General features: G+C 40.3%; 1 protein-coding gene across 1 annotated transcript in view; it reads right to left on the reverse strand.

Moving 5' to 3' along the window:
- The window catches only part of AK5 (adenylate kinase 5), an 84,242-nt gene that overhangs the window by 55,211 nt on the left and 8,786 nt on the right, over window positions 1–20,245 (reverse strand). Inside the window, exons 3-6 of the mRNA XM_035121631.3 lie at window positions 17,363–17,530; window positions 14,767–14,936; window positions 14,538–14,651; window positions 3,739–3,930 (exon numbers count right to left, since the gene is read on the reverse strand). Coding sequence (XP_034977522.1) covers window positions 3,739–3,930; window positions 14,538–14,651; window positions 14,767–14,936; window positions 17,363–17,530 — 644 coding nt within the window. The remainder of the gene's footprint in view (window positions 1–3,738; window positions 3,931–14,537; window positions 14,652–14,766; window positions 14,937–17,362; window positions 17,531–20,245) is intronic.

Genomic DNA, 20,245 nt, shown 5'->3' on the forward strand with positions numbered 1-20,245 from the left:
TCATTAAAAGGTTCTTTAATTCCTCCTCACTTTCTGCCATCAAGGTTGTGTCATCTGCATACCTGAGGTTATTGATATTTCTTCCGGCAATCTTAATTCCGGCTTGGGATTCATCTAGTCCAGCCTTTCGCATGATGAATTCTGCATATAAGTTAAATAAGCAGGGAGACAATATACAACCTTGTCGTACTCCTTTCCCAATTTTGAACCAATCAGTTGTTCCATATCCAGTTCTAACTGTAGCTTCTTGTCCCACATAGAGATTTCTCAGGAGACAGATGAGGTGATCAGGCACTCCCATTTCTTTAAGAACTTGCCATAGTTTGCTGTGGTCGACACAGTCAAAGGCTTTTGCATAGTCAATGAAGCAGAAGTAGACGTTTTTCTGGAACTCTCTAGCTTTCTCCATAATCCAGCGCATGTTTGCTATTTGGTCTCTGGTTCCCCTGCCCCTTCGAAATCCAGCTTGCACTTCTGGGAGTTCTCGGTCCACATACTGCCTAAGCCTGCCTTGTAGAATTTTAAGCATAACCTTGCTAGCGTGTGAAATGAGCGCAATTGTGCGGTAGTTGGAGCATTCTTTGGCACTGCCTTTCTTTGGAATTGGGATGTAGACTGATCTTCTCCAATCCTCTGGCCATTGCTGAGTTTTCCAAACTTGCTGGCATATTGGGTGTAGCACCTTAACAGCATCATCTTTTAAAATTTTAAATAGTTCAGCTGGAATATCATCACGTCCACTGGCCTTGTTATTAGCAATGCTTTCTAAGGCCCATTTGACTTCACTCTCCAAGATGTCTGGCTCAAGGTCAGCAACCACACTACCTGAGGTGTATGAGACCTCCATATCTTTCTGGTATAATTCCTCTGTGTATTCTTGCCACCTCTTCTTGATGTCTTCTGCTTCTGTTAGGTCCTTACCACTTTTGTCCTTTATTATGGTAATCTTTGTACGAAATGTTCCTTTCATATCTCCAATTTTCTTGAACAGATCTCTGGTTTTCCCCATTCTATAGATGATAGATACTTGAAAAATTGATTGATTGATTTACTTGCAATATTTTATGTCACAGTAAGAATACAAATCAAACAACAGAACAAGTGATAAAATATCAGAAATAAAGTGAATACAATAAAATGCAACAGAATCACAATAAATGAGACAACCCCTCAACGACTTGGTAACAATTGACCAACAAATGCTGGGGTAAACAGATTTTCAGAAGGTGCTGAAAATTCAGGAGATTTGGTTTTTGAGTGTGAGTGGCAGGCAGGGAGATGTTTCTGCAGATTAGGCACCACAGCAGAAAAGCTCTGTTGTGACCCTGGAATCAGATTTGCCTTCTTTGGCAGGTGATACGGTACTTAAGACGGGACTGGCATGCAGGGATAACTACAAAAGCCCTTCCACAAGACAAGATTGTGCTGACAGTGTCCCTACAGTTCTTCCCCCATCACAGAAGCCCCAATTATACAAGTCATCCCCCACTGCACTATGTCAGAGCACAAATATTCTAGGGCATACTTTCGCCCAGAAGATCATTCTCCCTTCTTTAAATCCTTCTAAAACTGCCATGCAATCACCTTATTTTTCAAATAATATTTCCCTGAGCTCAGTTTAGTTGCTTGCTGTACAATGCTAAAGTTCCTTAAATAAATAAATAAATAAATAAATAAATAAATAATTGTTGTGCAATAACTAAACGGAAGTTACTTATCTGCAAGCCAACCTCTTTTTACGCACTAGATCAACATTATTATTTCTTTCCTGTTTCCTTTAATTTCTCACACAAATATTCTACATTATGGCTCCAGTTCCTCTCTTGCTTGAGATGTTTTAGCTGCCAAGTATGTAGTAGTAGCTTGTAAAGACCTGCCAATTCTTTTTTTCTTAACCTTCTGGCTGTAGTTGATAATACCCTAATTGTTGCAGGAAATTATTGCAATGGCAAGCAGATGTTACATTACTTAGATAAGCTATATAACCCTTTCAAGTGCAATGAGGGGGGGGGGAGAGAAAAGTGAAAATAGACTGTTTTAGGATCCAAGTTGTGGGCTTTTTGCCATACATAACTTTTATAGAAATCCAATAGTCTTATGACTATGACATCCCCAAGCCTTACAGTTCATTCCATTTGTTGATTGATATGTGCCAGTTCTCGTATGCAATTTAACCTACACAGATGTAGTCAAACACACCATTGATATACATGCATGTGTAAATATCATATATATGTATGAGAGTTGGAAACCCAATGCCAATTGTGGGTTCCTAACATTTACACACAATAAAATTGGTATTACACACAATCCCCTGGTATAGTCATAAATGTAAAGTGTCCTTAAGTGGACTTTTGTAAATGTTAAGATGGTACTGTACTTTGATGGAGCCTACAAATGAAATTCATTCACTTCCAACATCTAGAGAAATATTTATCAGATGAATGGCTGTGACAAAGAGTCCTCACAAAGATTTTTAAGCAAGTCTGAAACTTACATAAAATTATTACTTCATCCACAGGCAACATAAGAAATCACTTTTTAAAAATCAATAGGAGTTACTCCATAATATTATATATGTTTACAATGAAAGGGGTAGGAAAATGTGGCCTTTTAGATTTTGGTCACCAACTCCAATGAGGTCCAGCCAGTATGGCCAATGGCCAGAGATGACATAAATTCGAAGTCTATCAACATGCAGTATGGGGAACATTGGGTATTCTTGGATGACAGAGTGAAACATGCTAACTATGCAATCCAATGCAGTAGCAAGTGCTACTAAGTTCAATGAGGTAAGTGTGTGGGATCACTGCCCTAAGTGTATACTTCATTGCAGTATACTTTTATATTGAAAAAAGGTGCATAGATGTCACTTTACTTTGAAAGCAGAGTTCATCTCAGAAATGGTAGCAAGAGCTATCCAGGCCACTTTAGTATGCATCCTGAGTGACTCAAAAGAAATGCTGTTAGTTTATACTAGTGAAGAACTGATGAATCACTAGCCCTGGCATAGCATGGAAAGTTTTTCTGAGATTTTGAAGACTCATTTTCCCAAGGGTTTTTCAAATAAATGACATTGTTGCCTTGAAACAAACTTTACCACTTTCTCTAACTGAGCAGAGAAACTACACGTGAATCAATGGCAAAACTGAAAAGGATGCACCCTTTATAGTTCTGAGCCAGCCAATACAGAGTGCCACTCTACATGTTCCCAGAAGTTCCATGATTATTTTCACCCAAAAGCTATTTTAGAATGCAAAATAACCACAGGTAGCTTCAGAAATATACTGATATATTTTCCCCAAAGGTGGGAAATGATTTCTAAAGACAAACTTCTAATAATATTTTATGAATGTGCATATCTGTTCCTACAGAAAGAGCATCAGAATAGCTCTACGCTATATGGAGCCTTATCAGTTATCTACGATAGAGAAAGCATTACAAAACCTAGACTACCTATATTTGGAATGGAAAGATACATACTTCTGTAAATGAATGAAAATCTTAAAAGTCTCCAAATGTAAGATAAAAGGCACATGACTATGTGTTTTTTTTTCTAGAGAGAAAGAAGCATTTTTAAAGGCTTATTTTTGAATATGTGTGGTGGTATTTAATCAACATAGACCTGAAATTAATAGACCTACATTACATTAGCTATAATGCTATGCCTCTACTTACATGGAATTCAACAACACTTACAATTTGTCTACCAAGCATATACATTGACTGAAGACTTACAGTCATGATCAGCCCCCTTTCCTGGAAATATTTGACCAATGGAACAGTGTTCTGCTTGAAATTCGTTAGGCGTCTCTGCGTAGCTTTGAGGTTATCATCGGGTCTCCCCTGCTGCTCTGCACGCTTCATTAGTCGCTCTTTCAGCCGCTGATTTGAACAGGACAAAAACACCACCAAATCCGGGGTGCAGATCTGTGGAGATATTATGCCAATGAATTAAATATTAAAATTAGTAGACTGATTCACCTTAGCTTTTGGAGAGCAATTGTTTCATTTCTGTGAGGGAAGGACAAGAATTGAGCATGTCTAAGAACTAGTTGTGAATCCTGAAAACCTCAGTATTTTCTCACGTGAAAGTATGCTGTCTGCTTGCTACTTATAACATTCTTAACTAGAGTCATTCTCCTCAGCAATTTAGGACTTATAAATTAGTTCTGTAGGGTATACAGTGGGAGCAAGCAGACAGAAGAGAAGAGTGTCTTTTTCTCTCTCTGCCCCACACCCATAGAGTACTACCGGTACTATTACATGGCAGAAAATTCCAGAGCTGTAACTTGTTTTTATATATATATATATATATATATATATATATATATATATATAAGTTAATTTTCTAATGCAATTTCTTTCTTTTGTCAATTTAAGAGCCTTTTTTCTCATGTAAATTCAGTGCCAGCTAGTATGGAAACCATAGGACATTATACCACTTGTTGCCTAGGAGCACACAAATTAATATTCAGTGTGACCTGCACCATAGGAAGAGGTAGAGAGGAACACCCATAAAGCTTCAGAAATGCGATCTTGTCACTTAAACAAAAAGGCATCCATCACCGACTATGACACTCCTGTCCTCAATAATAAAGTTTCTTCATAATAATACACAGCTGACATAAACAACCCTAATTTAACTGTTATTCTTCTACCAGCATAATTGTTGTGTTAAAGTCTTAAGACAGATATTTACTTTTCACTGTCTATGGTGGGAGTAATTATTTTCTTTGAAACTATTAATATGGCATCTGTCGCACATAATTTGCCTGACGGTTAAAGTGTACATGGCAGGGGACAGCACAACCTAGTTAACTACATAATTAAAACACCCTGAACTGTCCTCCTCCCCCAATTTAGTTCACATTGTTTAATTGGGAAGATGAGGATATGGCACAGAGGATGTCCTATGGAGAGCAACGTCAATGTTATTAGAATTTGGAAAGGAAGTGTTTAAAAAGGGGGTGGATTGCTGGCATAAGTTACTTAATATTACAAAGGGGAACACATTCAGAATTAACGTGTATAATTAACTCAAGAGAAGTTTGTATCACATTTACACTGCCTCCTCGTGCAGCCTTATTCCCTGTCTACGGCTTATATATATCAGTCTGCGTAAATTTATACAGCTTGGTGTGTGAGTGTGTGTATACATATACACATTCATTCCCTCTATTTTATGCTTGTAACAGAATCCCTGGAGGCATGAAACGACCCAAACCCTTATACTGTATATCTTTTTTGAAACATTTTTAGCACTTCTGCAGATCTTGGGGAGCTTACTGATACCTTCCTCTTGTGGAATGGATGGGAATGTTTTGGCTAGATAACTAGCATCTGAACACAGGAAATAGAAGGAACAAGTCTGACCAGAAACTTATAGAAGTTTATAAATATTGTTGGTTTCTTCAGGCTTGATTCCAAATGCTGGTTTTGACCTATAGAGTCTCATGCAGTGCAGGGCCCCAATATCTCAAGGACCACGTCTCCCCACATGAACCAACCTGGACCCAATGTTCTTGATCTTCACCTTCTCTGATGAGGTACAAAGGGTGGCTCCCCTAGAAGAGGACTTCTAGGTTGTGACTTCCCAGTTTTGGAATACCATCCCCAGGGAGGTGTGCCTGGCATGAACAGTATATTTTTAGCTGCCAGGTTAAAGTATTTGTATCCACCCAGGCCTATGGAGTTTAATTATCTGCATATTTTTAGTGGAGTGGGGTTGAACTATATTTGCTGTGCACAGTAGTGTGAGCATTTTAGGTTCTTCGTATTCTTGATTTATATCTATTTTTAATCTTTGTTTTTGTAAGTTGCTTTGAGTTCATTTTTAAACAACAAATAAAAATATTTATAAATAAAATAAATAAAATCATCCATCCTACTGTTTCTCATGAAATACTGCATTTTGATTAATTTTTCCTAAAACCAACTTTAATCCAAATTGAGAAAAAGAATGACCTTGCTGCGTTTTAAGCCAGTAATGTGTACATGGCCCTAATTAGACATAACAAAGCACTTTGAAAAATTGGCATCCTGCAGTTTCAGATTAATTAACAGTATGTGTGGGTTCCTATCATTATACACCAGGAACAGTAACATCATAGAAGCCAACACAAAACCAATACAGAAGGGAATCGAAGGAGTTAGTAAACAAGCCTTTAGAGATTCAATCCAGAAAGGGCCCCACTGGACATGTGTGTTTTCGTGGATGCATTCTGCAACTTGTCACTGATGTACTAAAAGTGCATTAGTGATGGGTGGATTCAGGACCATCCACACATCAAGCCACTTTGTTAGATATTTCAAAAGAAAGGGGAGGCTCTGAGAATGAAAATAGATTTTAAATATGGAAGGTCAAAAGGCTTGGTTAGGTTATCTTCTTGGCTGCAGGGCCAGCTGCCAGGTACTGTACTCAGTAACTCAAGACAAAATGGCCTAGAATGGCTGCTCACCGCTTCCACAGGGGTGGGGTGATGGTTGCGGCCCCTTGTGATCCACCTCCATCCTCGGCAGCCAGAACATGTTAGCACCCAGCAGGATTGAGGGGCGTTCTTCCCGCCAAAGAGGGCAGCTTCAAATGGGCCAATAAGAGGTCACAATCAGAAGGAGTGCCACAATGTTTTATTGTGCTTTTAATTCTGTTGGGAGCTGCCCAGAGTGGCTGGGGAAACCAGCCAGATGGGTAGGATATAAATAATAAATTGTTGTTGTTATCATTATTATTACTACTGAATGGCCAAACATTGGCTCACTCTTTGACAACACAATAGGAGATGCCTGCCCAAGAAGTTTCTCAGCTGTGCCCATTATAGGAGCACAGGTCACGGAGCCATTGTTACAGCCTTAATTATGTGTGCTAGGTCTGACAGAACTCCTATTTACTCTACCTCCAGTTCATTCCCACCACTGGTTTGGGAGTCAGTATACACAAAACGTTAGCCACACTCCATATCTATCCTGTTGTTCCTTATGAAATACTGTACTGGGTTTTGATGCCCCTTTCCCCAAACCAGCTTTGATCCAAACTGAGAAAAAGGAACAACCTAGCTGGATTTTATGCTGATAATGGATACACAGTCTTACTCTGGTTGCAATAGTGTAATGCGCGGCTTTCCAAATAGTGTCTCTCTCCATGAATTATACCTGCAAAGTGTTAATTCTGTTCGAAAGGATGCAGAAATGTGTATTTTGAGATAACTAACATTGGATTTTCATTCACAGGCTTGAGCTGAAGGGATGCTGGAGTCTTAAATCCTATGAAAATGTGATTCAATAGTATATAAAGCTGGTAACTCCCAAAATAAATATAACCTATGTTACAGAGCATCATAAAACTTGGGATTCTTTGACACATTTTCACTTCTTCAGTTGTGAAAGGAACAATAATTCCCTAGGGAGCCGAGCAAGAAAGTTGTCATGGCTCATGATTCATCCAAATCCATTGTTTGTTAAGCACTTTCAGAGTATCATCGATTCATTCCCTACTGAATATAAAGTATTCATGGGATGCTAAGAAGAACTGTTTTAATCTGATTTGACTACTTTTTGTAACCCTTTCCCCCTTCAATCATGTCCTTTGTTCTCAGTTTAGCAGGCAAAATCAATGGGAATTCTTAATAATTTTTGTACAGCAGGCCTAAAGCTTACTTTGATAATGCATACAGGAAAACCTTTGAGAACAGTACAGAGAATAAACAGCAGGGCGTTGCATTCTTGAGTAGAAACCATCAAGACAAAACTTGCTATGTATTTATTTTTCTGTGACACAGACAGATAGATGAATAGGAATGAATAGGAAGTAACACACTTGGACTTCACACAAAACTGTTTTTAGAACCTGTATAAAAACTGAAGCTACAGGAATTACTGGAAAAATCAGAATATGCTACACAACAGTGCTAATATTCTCTGGAGAAGGGGCAGGCTGCATGAACTGTAGCAAAAGGGGTAGGGTTGTTGTTGTTTTTAACATATTTTTTGCCTCCTCCCCTGTGCCCCTGCTCCAGATCCTCCACTACCCCACACCTGCACTTTGCATTGGGGGGAAAGCTTCCAATTGTTCCCCAGTGGAATTGTAGAATCAAGCTTGGAGCCACTTCAAGTTGCAAGTGTTAATTCATCTATCCTTATTTAGGTCAGCCCCCCTGCACTGGCAAGTTTTGAAAACAATGGCCTGCACTCAAGGCAAATTATCCTGCTCTGGTTCAGTGAAGGCCCATGGGGCAAGGCAGAGTGTTTGCTCACAGCACTACAGTACTAAGGACTTGCTATACTGCTTCTATGTTCTGCCCCTTTTGAAGAACTGGAAATTCTTAAAGGGCCAACCAACACTCTGGCACTTCTGTGCCCCATGACCCTTTGCACTGTTGGACTAGTGTTGCAGTTCTTGGGGCTCAGAACAATGCGTCCAAAACAGCTTTGGCTCTGGTTCGATGGGTCTCAGACCTGCCAGCCTCAGGTTCAGTGGACCCCTGATCACCAGCAATAGGCTCAGATCAGGAAAGTCTTTCCAGTCCACAATATGGTGTCCTCGTCACTTCAGAGTCTTGACACAAGCAACATTAATAACATAGTTTGGATTTAAAACTATTTGTAAACTAGAATTGTTTTAGTGACTTGGCTGCTTCTCAAGTAACCTATGCACATTAAGAAAATAAAAATCTGTATAGGAAGGAAGTAGTGATAAGGTCAGCCACGTTTCCTGCATCTGTATATAGATAGGCTGCTAGTTATCTGGAGTAGGAGTGTATAGATACATTTTGTATCCCACTCTTGTTTTATAACTGCAATTTGCACTTCAGACTTTTTATTTATTTTATGAATAACATGCATTAGTGTGAGGTGCCCTGGAGATAGTTATGTTGACAAACAGCACAGCAAACAATAAGAAAATAATTGTAACAATAAAATACTACAAAAGGTCAAGAGAAGTAAAATAGCAGATAAAAACTAGCAGCCATAAATGGTCTTCCAAAGAACAATTAAAAGGCCCAGCATTTTTTTAATATAAAAAGATGTTCAGGTTAATAATTTTGCTGCTTATTTGACAGGGTAGTTGGGGAAGCTGTGAATGTTGTAGCCAAACTTCCAAAAGCCCAGCTACCATGGTCAGTTCTGGTCAGGGATGATGTAAATTGTAGTCTAGCAAAATCTGGAGGGCCACAGGTTGCCCATGAATGCTGCAGGTCATGTAGTCTGACATATTGCTGCAAGGCAGGACCCTGCATTTATCATCCCACTACAGATTAACCCACTGTGGTACAGGCCCAAAGATATGCATGCTGCAGAAAGGCACCTGCAGAGATGCTGCTCCAAAATGACTCTTCACCATCAAGCTAAAATGGAACTGAATTAAGCCTCCTTCTTTTAGATGCCACAACTGCAAATTCTTTTTGAAAAGAAAGGCTATGCTTGCAGTGCTCACATGGTAGCTTCACCTTTACACAAAAATGAATGGCACAAAACATTTTCCATCAGGGCCATCTCAAGCAGGTCGGGCGCCCTGGTGCTGAGGCACGGAGATCGCTCCGTCGCCCTCGCAGCACGCAGCACGGCTTCCGCGTCGCTTCGCCGCGAGCGCCCCCCCCTACCGGCTCGGGGCTACACCTAGAGCCGGGCCTGTTTTCCATACATAGCCCTATAGATGTGTCACCTGTAGATTATTCTCAGATCACACTACATCCATAATGAATTGCTGTGTTCCACCTTCAGAGATGTATGTCCTTGAAGTCTTCACTATGCCTTAGCTAGCAAAAATAAAAGAAAGCACACTTTGTGTGTGGCAAGAGATGGAACTCCATTTCTTTCTAAGGTGTTTTTTGTTTTACCTCTGCATTTGAGATATCATTGCCCTTTCTGGGAAGGATATTGCTTACAAAGAAGAAATTATAATGACTACCATGCTGTAGTAAATTTCCTTAAGCAAGTATAAATTATCATTTATATTCCTATTCTGCATGAACAGTGACATTAATGGAGTCACTGCAAAAATTAGAATCTATTTTGCATTCACACAGCAAAGGTTACCATTCAATGTACCACTGAATCACTTTTCCATATATATATATCCCTTCTTAGTCACTGTTTCGTTTTAAAATAAGCTTAATGTCTTCAGTATTTCAAATTGGTGACATTTTCCTTTGGTGAATCAAATGACAATCCAAAGAATGAACAGCTAAAACAATGAAAGGGATAACTATAGCTGTTGGAGCTTCTACATGTTTACAATATGATACACAGTGGGAGACTTGCTAAACCAGGCATAGGCAAACTCGGCCCTCCTGATGTTTTGGGACTACAACTCCCATCATCCCTGACCACTGGTCCTGTTAGCCAGGGATGATGGGAGTTGTAGTCCCAAAACATCTGGAGGGCCGAATTTGTATATGCCCGTGCTAAACCTTGAGCCTTGAGCATGGTTGGAAGAATTCAGAAGTGTTTGCTTCAGTTTCTGATTAATCAAAATTTAGTCCTGCACCCAAGGCAGGATAAACTGTGGATAGTCTCTTAGCCATGCTTTAAACAAGCCAGCTTCAAACCATGGTTCTGTCTTCCTTCTATAAACCTTAGTTAAGATGAACCACTACTTAGGCTTTTGGACATAGTGCTAAACTATGCTTAATAAACATGGAGACAGAAGCTTCCAGCCTCCTCCTAATTGCTTATTGTAGTGATACTTAGCAATTATGTAAGTTATATGTTCTATGTGCAACCAATTACTTCTAATTAGTTAAACTTTAAAACTCCCACTGTTTTCAAATTTGGATGAGAAATTTAGAAACAGGTGGATAGCCCACAACCTTTAATGTAAGCAACTCAGAGAATCTTTATTATAAGCCACCAAGAGAATTACAGGGTGGTATATAAATGCCATTAATGCATAATAAATACATTTTAAGGAAACTACTGTACTCCTACTCAGTTATTTAGAAGGGCCAGACCAGAAAAATAATATCCGCTAATAAAATATGGGGGAATAAAATGACCACCCTCAAAGTGGACATTCTGGTTTATCTTACGAACAAACTGGATCAGTTCATCTTTGCATATACATCGCTGGATTTGATTATTCTGCACTTGTTAACTGTGAGCTGAATATGTTAATATTTCCACTGAAAATGATTAATGGAGATGGTGTGAAATAATATTAAAGGTCATGGAAGAGAAGGCAATCAATGGCTACTAGTCATGATGGCTACATGTTGTCTCAAATATCAGAGGCAATATGCCTGTGAATACCAGTTGCTGCTAGGGATCATTAGTGGTGGAGCACTACTATACTCATACCCTGCTTGTGAGAGTCCCACAGATATTTGGTTGACCGGTGTGGGAACAAACTGCTGGACCTGATGGGCACTGGTCTGATCCAGGACGACTCTTATGTTCATATCTAGGATGCTTGATCTTTGTTAGATCTTTCCTGCCTGGAAGTCAAGACTTGATACTGCAGTCATCAACTGATAAATCAGTTGATATGAATTTGTGAATCCATCCAGACATGGAATATTAAATTCTCTGATTAGCTGCCAACAGGGGAGAGAGAGGCTGACAGCTGCCGTGAATAAATATGAGAAGCCATGACTTCCCTTGTAGTTTGCCTACGTAACTGGGATTCATTTTATAGTAAATACAGAGTCTTGCCCCAACAGGATATATGGCATGGGAAAAACTCTGCTCAGTCCCACTCATGCAGACATACGCCCTAGTCAATGATTCCTTGCATGTGTGGGGTTGTGGTAAAAACTGCCTTCTAAGGTTTCCTTGTTCACTACAGTGAATAGAGCAGTCTACATGCATTAAAGAATTTAAGCTTGCAGCTGTCTTATGTCATTGAGGTGAACAGGGAAAGTTGCTGATATAGAAACTCCATGTGTTCATAGAAGTGGGAAGATAATAAAAATGATGCGAGATGATATGTTAGAGTGGTCAAAGCAGCATGCCTCTCCTCGGGGAGCTGAACTAGGAGATTGGAGTATGCTCTGGCTTGTGGTTTTGTCAATATTTTCTATTACAGTGTTGCCTAAAAAACTGGGGAACAGATTGTTTATTTCTCCTCATTAGCCCTAAAATTTATCGTTTTGTAAGTAACTGCTGCGTGCTGTCTGGTTCACAATGGGCCCTCTGTTCTTCGCACTCACATTTATATAGGATAACTATAGCAGCAGTAAATAAATTGAAGCCCATTATGATATACAGACTTTTACATGGATGAATGTAACACAGGAATGGGGGGATTGGAGTAAGAACTTTTGAAGAAAAGTGCTATAAAACTATAGTCAGCCCACATCCACTTGAGAATGCTTGGCTGACATTGAAGAGGGCCTCACTGGAGCAGAGGATGGTATTTAATATGCTAGTCTTGCTTGCAGGTGATTCACTGGCTTTCAGCTTGGAGGACAGGTAAATGTTAAGCCAGACCTCTTTCTCAGCATTTTCCAACATGCATTTGGAATTTAAAGAGCTTCCTAATATTTGCTAACTCTCTGAAATGTGTTATGCTGGAGAAGTAAGTGTTTGTTTACCTAATGATTTTGAAGAAAGGACAAATCAAAATTCAGACTTTGAGAAATTATATGTGAGTTAATCAAAACTGTTCCAGGAATCCAAAGATCTTTTTCAATTAACTAGCTGCTTAGGTGCCCTATAGATATTACAGAAGCATTGTGTGTCACATAAGAACGTACATGGGGAATATAAAATGCTTTATTTTGCTTTCTGCTGCCTGTTTAGATCTATGATATTAATTTTTATGATGCCAACCTATTGCTGTTTCAGTTTATTAAGATTATTGTTTACTGTTTATTTGTGCACCACTTATCCATGGTACCACCATTAATAAAATAAAAATGGCACTTATTTGTATTTGTTTTAATGCTTTACAGATTTTATGTTTGTATTTAGTTATGATTATTCAATGTAAGTTTGTTTTTAATTGACATAGCTTTGGACATGTCTTCTATACTTTTATCTGGACACTTTATGGAGATTTTTAAAAATCAAGTGGTTTGTTGGTTTGTTTATTTATTTATTTGCCTAATAAATGAATTGCTATTGAAGACTACCGTATGTTGCACCTACATTACAAGAGTTCAAAAAAGTCATGTCTGACTGGGATCTATGAACATGAGGAAGTTGAGGGGAGGCCCAGCTGATGAAGTGTCTCAGTCTGAGTGACAAATTACTGAGACAAACAGCTAAGTAGATAGATGAGTTAAGCACGTCTTCAACTTTAGCAAAAGGGCAAGGAGACCAGGCATATGTCAAGAATGCTTTGATGGTGTTTCCTGCTCGGCAGGGGGTTGGACTGGATGGCCCTTGTGGTCTCTTCCAACTCTACAATTCTATGATTCTAAGCACCAAAGCACGCAACCTCCTCACCACTGATTTTCATAACTTAACTTTCAAACAAAGTAATCCTCAAAAACAAAAATAACCCAAATACCAAATACATGCGCAGAAGCGATTTCCGGTGCCCAGACATGCGGACACGGGCAGGCAGGCATCGGAAGCCGCTTCCGGTGCCGCGCTACAGGGTGAGGCTGCTGATCCCTTATTTTCCAATCCGTAAATTAACAGCTATGAATCTATGTTCCATCTGACTCATCACAAGTATTCCTGCACTTGGCTTGCTTTCATATACATTAATGAAGCATCCTACTAAACAACTGTATTTCTCAAAATGTATTTTGGGGTAGCCTTTGGTCAAGAATATGAAATGTCAGAATTGAATCCCAATGAGCTCAAAATAAGGACAAACTCTGAAGAATCTGTTCTACACATGAATTAGTCATTTTCCCTGCAAAAGCAGCTTGTACAAAGATGTTCTCTAGTCAATATGTCCTGCAGTACAAATCACTTTCAATAACTATTTTAGGTGTTAAGGAATCGGCATCTTAAGTGATAAGACAAGCAAGTTTCACAAGACATCTTTTTCAAGCACAATAAAAATGTAATAGCAAAGTGAACAGAGTTAAAGCAAAATTTGAGATCACACAAAAAGCTAATTCAATAAAAGGTGTACTATTACCTAACACGTTTGTCTTACAAAAGCTATTGTATGAATGCTGTATTCTAGTTCAGCAGCCCATAATAACCTTGAGGCTGCCTCTCTCTGTGAAAAAAATATGCTGGTGAAATTGTGCTCTTCCTAATGAGCATTGAAAATGTGCCATTAAGGAATAACCTTTTCTCTTTGCTTTTAAAATCAGGAATGTATGAAAAATACGATTTGTTAAATAGGCTCTTTTTCTTCCCTTTGGAAAGGAAGTGCTGTCATTGTTCAATACATGACAGAATTCTGGTTGTTTTGAAGAGCATGGGATCATGATATTCCCAAAATGTATGTCAAGAAAACAACCTTTTATCTGCATATAATCAAGCATTTACAATGAATTTGGGGCAATGCCTACTGATCTGAAAAGAGTAATAATACAGTATTTAGTTTTTCTGCCATTCAGCTTCTTAACAAAAAGAGCTTATCATATTTTTCTTTAAACTCGTTAAGTTGTCTTGAATAGCAAATATCTTACTTGGTCCTCAAAGGAAAGAGCCTGAGCAACATCTCTTGGAAATCCATCAATAACAATACCCTCTTCATCAGGAATCTGCATTAATCTCTGCTTTATCTCAGTGATGGTTGTTTCCTTGAAGTGTGAAAAACAAGCACAAGAAGGTTTATTAGTTTGTTGATAGTATATATTAAGAATGCATACAAAAATCTTGTGCAAAGCGAATAACATGATATTGCCATGTTTGTACCTGTGGGGCTAACTCTCCAGTGGTAATTATCTTGGCAATCAGGCTCCACTTTCGATTACTACTTGTGTTGTGGATCTTCTTTCTTAACAATTCACCAACAGATATGTACTCAAATCCATAGCGATCAGCTATTTTCAGACTCTGGGTTCCCTTTCCACTTCCCGGGCCACCTATTATTTATAAGGGAAAAAAGCAATTCTGTTTTCTCAGATTCATTGCAAACTACCCACCACCTGTGCCAGTCTGCCAAAATCTTTCCCAAAGATGTGGAATGTAACATTCTCCAAACTGCTAATTAGCTGCACAATAGGAGATTTCTCAAACTGCATCCCATGGAACCCTGGAGTGCTACAAAGCAACCCAAGGGGTTCCACAGAGAAAAAAACTTGTTAATGGTGCACAAAATGTGTGATTTCAACTGAACTGCAGCCATGGGAATTAAATGCACTACTCAAGCAATAGTCCTGGGAATCCTTTTCATTTCTTTCCTTCCCTGACTGCTACAACCAAGGGTTAAATCAGAAGCTACTGGTGGGACAGCACAGGGAGGGTGGCATTTCCTAAGGTTGCACATCACTTGCAGATAGGGAGAAGGGTGAGGCAGCGGGGAGCACTGTACAGGTGTGGCAGTGGAGGCAATCCAATGCACCTGGCCCCTCATCCCTCCCAGTCTCAGTATTTGGTGGAGACACTTGACACTGGAAAGTCAGGTAAGCAATGCCACTCTACACTGCTGTTAGGTTAAATGTGTTGTTCAAGCACCTGTTATGGGAATCCCTCATCCTCCTCTTAGCACCTAACACTGAGCTGCAGCCTCAGGAAAGGGTTAAATATATTGCTCTTTTAACATTTAAGGCAGAGGTTTTCAACCTTTTTGAGTCCATAGCTCCCTCGTGTCTGCAACCTTTTTCAACCGACCGTCCCTCAGACCATGTAGTGGGCCAGACTATATTTTGAAAAAAAGAGAACGAATTCCTACACCCCACAAATAACCCAGAGATGCATTTTAAATAAGAGCACAAATTCTACTCATGTAAAAACACGCGGATTCTTGGACCGTCCACAAGCCGGATTGAGAAGGCGAATGGGCCGCATCCGGCCCCTGGGCCTTAGGTTGCCTACCCCTGATACATTCTTTCTGCAACACCCCTGTGGGGCTCAGGAGCCCAGTTATGTCACCTCTTTCCTGCATAGCTGGCAGCATCTCACCCTTTTTTGAATACCCTTGTAAAGTGTTCCCTCAGCCTACTCTCCTATCCCTCTCCTTAGGAGTCCTCCGGGCAGCCGCTGCCGCCGCCTCTGGTCTCTGAGCTGCCCCCCTTGCCCCAAAGAGAGGTGCCTCCTCACACTGGGGGCTGGGAAGCTTCCCCTGGTCAGCCCCAAAGGCCCCATTCACCTGGGGGACCTTGTAGCAAGGGCAGCTGCAACAAACAGCTTTGCATGCCTTTGGGAGGCAGAGATGCAAGAGGGCACCCGATGAGGGAGGGAAGGAAAGAGGAAGGCCAGTGTTGCATGCCACGGCACACTGGCTGAAAACCACTGAGCTAAGGAGAGCTAAGAACTCTTTCTGATGAGAACAGAACCCTTAAGAATGGCAAACAAAACAAAGGCTTCTCCCATCAGTGGAGACCAGGAGATTGAAAAACTTTCTTGCCAATGTCACTGCTTTTCAAAGTCTCCCTTGCTTGCTCTCCAAATAACCAACTTGCTCCCTTCTCTTTTCAAAGGGAAAGGTTTGAAAGTGGTGAAACTTTGCGGAGGGAGGGGTGCCACACTGCCCCCCATATTTGGTGAGGAAATGCTTTCTCCCCTGAAGGGTTTTCCCAGTTGCAGCCTTGACCCCTACCAAATAAAAATGAAACAGCCCATTCTGTATGGAGCATCAGAAAGAGGAATGCTATTAGGAAGCACATAGTGTGTAACTATCCCAGGTATCCCAAAAGTTTGGGTATGAAGTCTGATAGTTTCCCCTTTTTAGAGGCTTTTTGGTTATTCTGGAGACGCTGGAGGCACTGCGACTTCTGCCTATTACATCCCTGGCACTAATAACAAAACAAAAACACTTCGACATTCTGGCAACTTGCTGAATATGGTTTTTATAGCTGCCAAGTACCCCGTATTTCCTGGGAAACCCCCGTTTTTCCTTACCGTTTCCCAGAGGTCTCCTATTTCAGCTCCTCTCCCGTTAATCTCCCTTATTTTTTGGTTCCTGTCGGTGGCCATTTTTCTGGTGCCGCTTTGCCCATCTATGGGTACCAGAAAATGGCCGGCGCCGACACCAGAAGTTGCATCTACGCACTTCCGGACATGTGTAGACGCGACTTCCAGCGCCGGCCATTTTCGGTGCCCATAGATGGGCAAAGCGACACCGGAAGTTGCGTCCACAAGAGACTTGGCAGGTATGATGACTTTCCAAACAATTCTTTGCTTATGCTGGTCAGTCAATTTGCCTACATCACTTGACCCTCATCCTCCAAAGTTATCCTATGAATCAATGCGCATTTCAAGCAGTTAATCCACTGGATAAATGGTTTTTTTAAAAAAAAAAAATCCACACTTAATCCAACAAAACTATTTGTTCTTCCTGCCGTCTTACCTATGACAAGGATGATCTTAGGTCGAGATCTTGCAGGATCAAATACCTCATATTCTTCAATAAGTTCGGCTGTTTCTGAGAGATCCGTGTCACTCTCTATGGAAAACTGGTGGATTGGAGGAAGTCGCTCATACCGCCGGTAAGGAAAGTTGGGATTGTCTGGGAGCACTTCATAACAGTAAAAAGAAAGAAAGAAAGGAAAGGAAAAGGAAATATGAAAACCGGAACTCTTCTTACATTTACCAGTAATGAAAATCAGGAATATTTTAACAATGCAACTGTTGGCATGAAATTCTGGCTGCCTAAAAAATAATTAAAAACAATAATGAGGGGCATCTTATTTTTTATACAGTCAGATAATGATTTCAATCCTTCTGTACTGGAATGCAGTAAGCTAATGTTTGCAGTGGCAGCAAAGGCACTGGCTGCTCTAATGTCTCACAGGCAGGCACTGCACGTCATTCAAGCTGTTAGAAAAGTAAATTGTCCCTTTAAGAAAACTTTGGGTGGGATTCAACTAATTTTTTAATCAGAGCTAGTGAAATTAATGGATGTGATTAAGTTAGGTCCGCTGACGCCAATCAGGCTACTCTGAGTAAAATACCACTTTTTACGTTTTCCTCACAGAACCAGTTCCAGCTGGTTGCGGCTGGAATATAAAGATGCCTCACGGCAAACGGTTATGTTGTAGTACCTGAAACAATTATCAGTTTAATTTTTTTTAAAAAAAAACTGCCTCCCATCAAATCAAACCATGAAAAGGAACATTCCTCTTGGAAGCCACTCTAGACCAATCTTCCACAACAGTAGGAAGATAAACAAGGCAGGCTTCCTGGCCTAGGGAAAAGAAGCGTAAAGTAACATGGGCCCAGCAAAACAGGTGTCAGAAGAATAAGCAGCCAACAGGCCAAAAGAAGCCGATGGAGGCAGGCAGTTCCAGGAGGTAGTTTTGAGAAGCCATCGGACAAGAGGCCCTGAGTGGGCCACAGTCTTCCTCGCAGCTGCCATTGTGGCCTATTGGCTCAGCCTCTCGCTTAGGCCCCAATTCACAGAGTGTGTGCAAGATGAGCAGAGAGTCTTGCTCCTTTTCTTTGTTGCAGCTTTCTTGCTTAGAGGAGGTATATGGACAGGCAGAGGCTGCAAAGGAGCAGCAGAAGCTGGCCTGGGGAGGCCAGACATTGGCAGTGGGCTCCCTGCTGAGGTGTGGGCTTCAGGAGGGGTCCAAAGATGGCAACAAAGAAACACAGGGAGGTGGCTTATACTGAATCAGACCACCACCACCCCGGTCCACTTAGCTCAGTGACGTCCACACTGACAGCAGCTCTCCATGGCTTCAGACTGAACAAGGAAAATTTTCTTTGCCCTTGAACCAAGAAAATTAGGCCATGAGAGTGATGAACAGAGGCAAAGGAGGAAGCCAGAAGGAGAGCTGACCTAAGGAAAAGTGGAAGAAAGGCCATGTACACACATGCCGTAAATTTAAAGCACATTGTAGAATGGTCAGAAAAAAGAGTTGACAAATGCCACACAATTTGAAACCTACAATATCCAAATATTTGGCTGCGGTCTTTCGATACCTAGTTTGTTGTGTTCTGCGAATCCAGCAGACAAATGGAGATTAAATGACAATCACAGATGGTTTATCAAAGGTAAGCAAACTGCCATGGCTTCCTAAGGAAATAGAGATAGAGTTCTCTCTAGGGATAAAACAGAGTTTCCATACTGAAGAGACAGTAAAGCACATGAAGCTACAGGTTGCAATTTTTACTGGGCATCACAAAGTTTAAAACTAAGCAACTCTGTGCTTGAAGTAAGCCCCTGAGAGTGAGTGGTTTCCTGCAAATTTAATTCCCTGCTATTTGGGGCTTCCTAGATGGACTTCAAGCAACTGGCACATTAAGGTAATACATTTTTCCAGTTTCGTTTAGTAAGTAAGATGCTGTCTATATGAAACTTAAAGATATGCCTTGCAAATTAGTCTACAGCAAGTAACAATTCATCTTGGGTAAGAAGCTTGCCAAACCCCATTATTCCAGTTGTTGAATCACATGTAGCATATATAGGCAGGTGGGCAAATTGAAAACCCATCCAGGCTGATAAATTTCTTATAGTTATTTTGTAAGTCTGATTTTAAAGTTATGTTAAGACATCATACCAGAGTTGCTTTTTTCACACACATTATGTGTACATTTTAATCTAATTACTGCCTTTAACACATAAAAGGCATGAAATGCCTTAATTGCTTAGGGGAAACTACAGCAAGAAATTGCATAGAATTCTAGTAGCTTTATGGGAACATTTACAACAGCAAAATAATTAGGTACTTTCCCTATGTATCCATTGTATGTTATCCCAGTCAGATTTTTGGAATGGCTTAAAATCCAAGCTGATTTATACCCAGCTTTCTAGGTGTTCTAACTAATCCATATTCATTATATCAGCAATGCCAATCAGGTTATTGTATATGATGACTAGGCATTGGGCATTTCTGAGAAAATACACTTGCTTGTATTTGTTTGTTATGTTTGGCGCTAGTAAGGCTTTTCAGAGCATTCCAATTTCTGCACTTTTGCCCATCGTAAATAAGTATTTCTTTATACAGCTTTAGCAAACTTTAGAAAGCACCACAATTCCTCAGATTGGTCAATACCAGTCAACTGAAGATATGCAGATCATAAGTCTTCTCATTGCGAGAAAGTTGCTACGTAGGAAGAAACATTATTTCCCTCCTCCAACTGTAAAGACTGCTCCAACTGGAATTCCAACAAATCTGGCATATTTTTTCTGCAGAAATCATGGGTCTCACTCACTTACCTCCTTGTCCCCCACCCAGGTATTGCTAGTCTCCAGCTCCCATTAGCCCTAGCCAGCATAGAACTATGG

This window comes from Zootoca vivipara, chromosome 7 (assembly GCF_965207765.1).
Source record: "Zootoca vivipara chromosome 7, rZooViv2.hap1.1, whole genome shotgun sequence".
In the NCBI taxonomy this organism is placed as follows: Eukaryota; Metazoa; Chordata; class Lepidosauria; order Squamata; family Lacertidae; genus Zootoca; species Zootoca vivipara.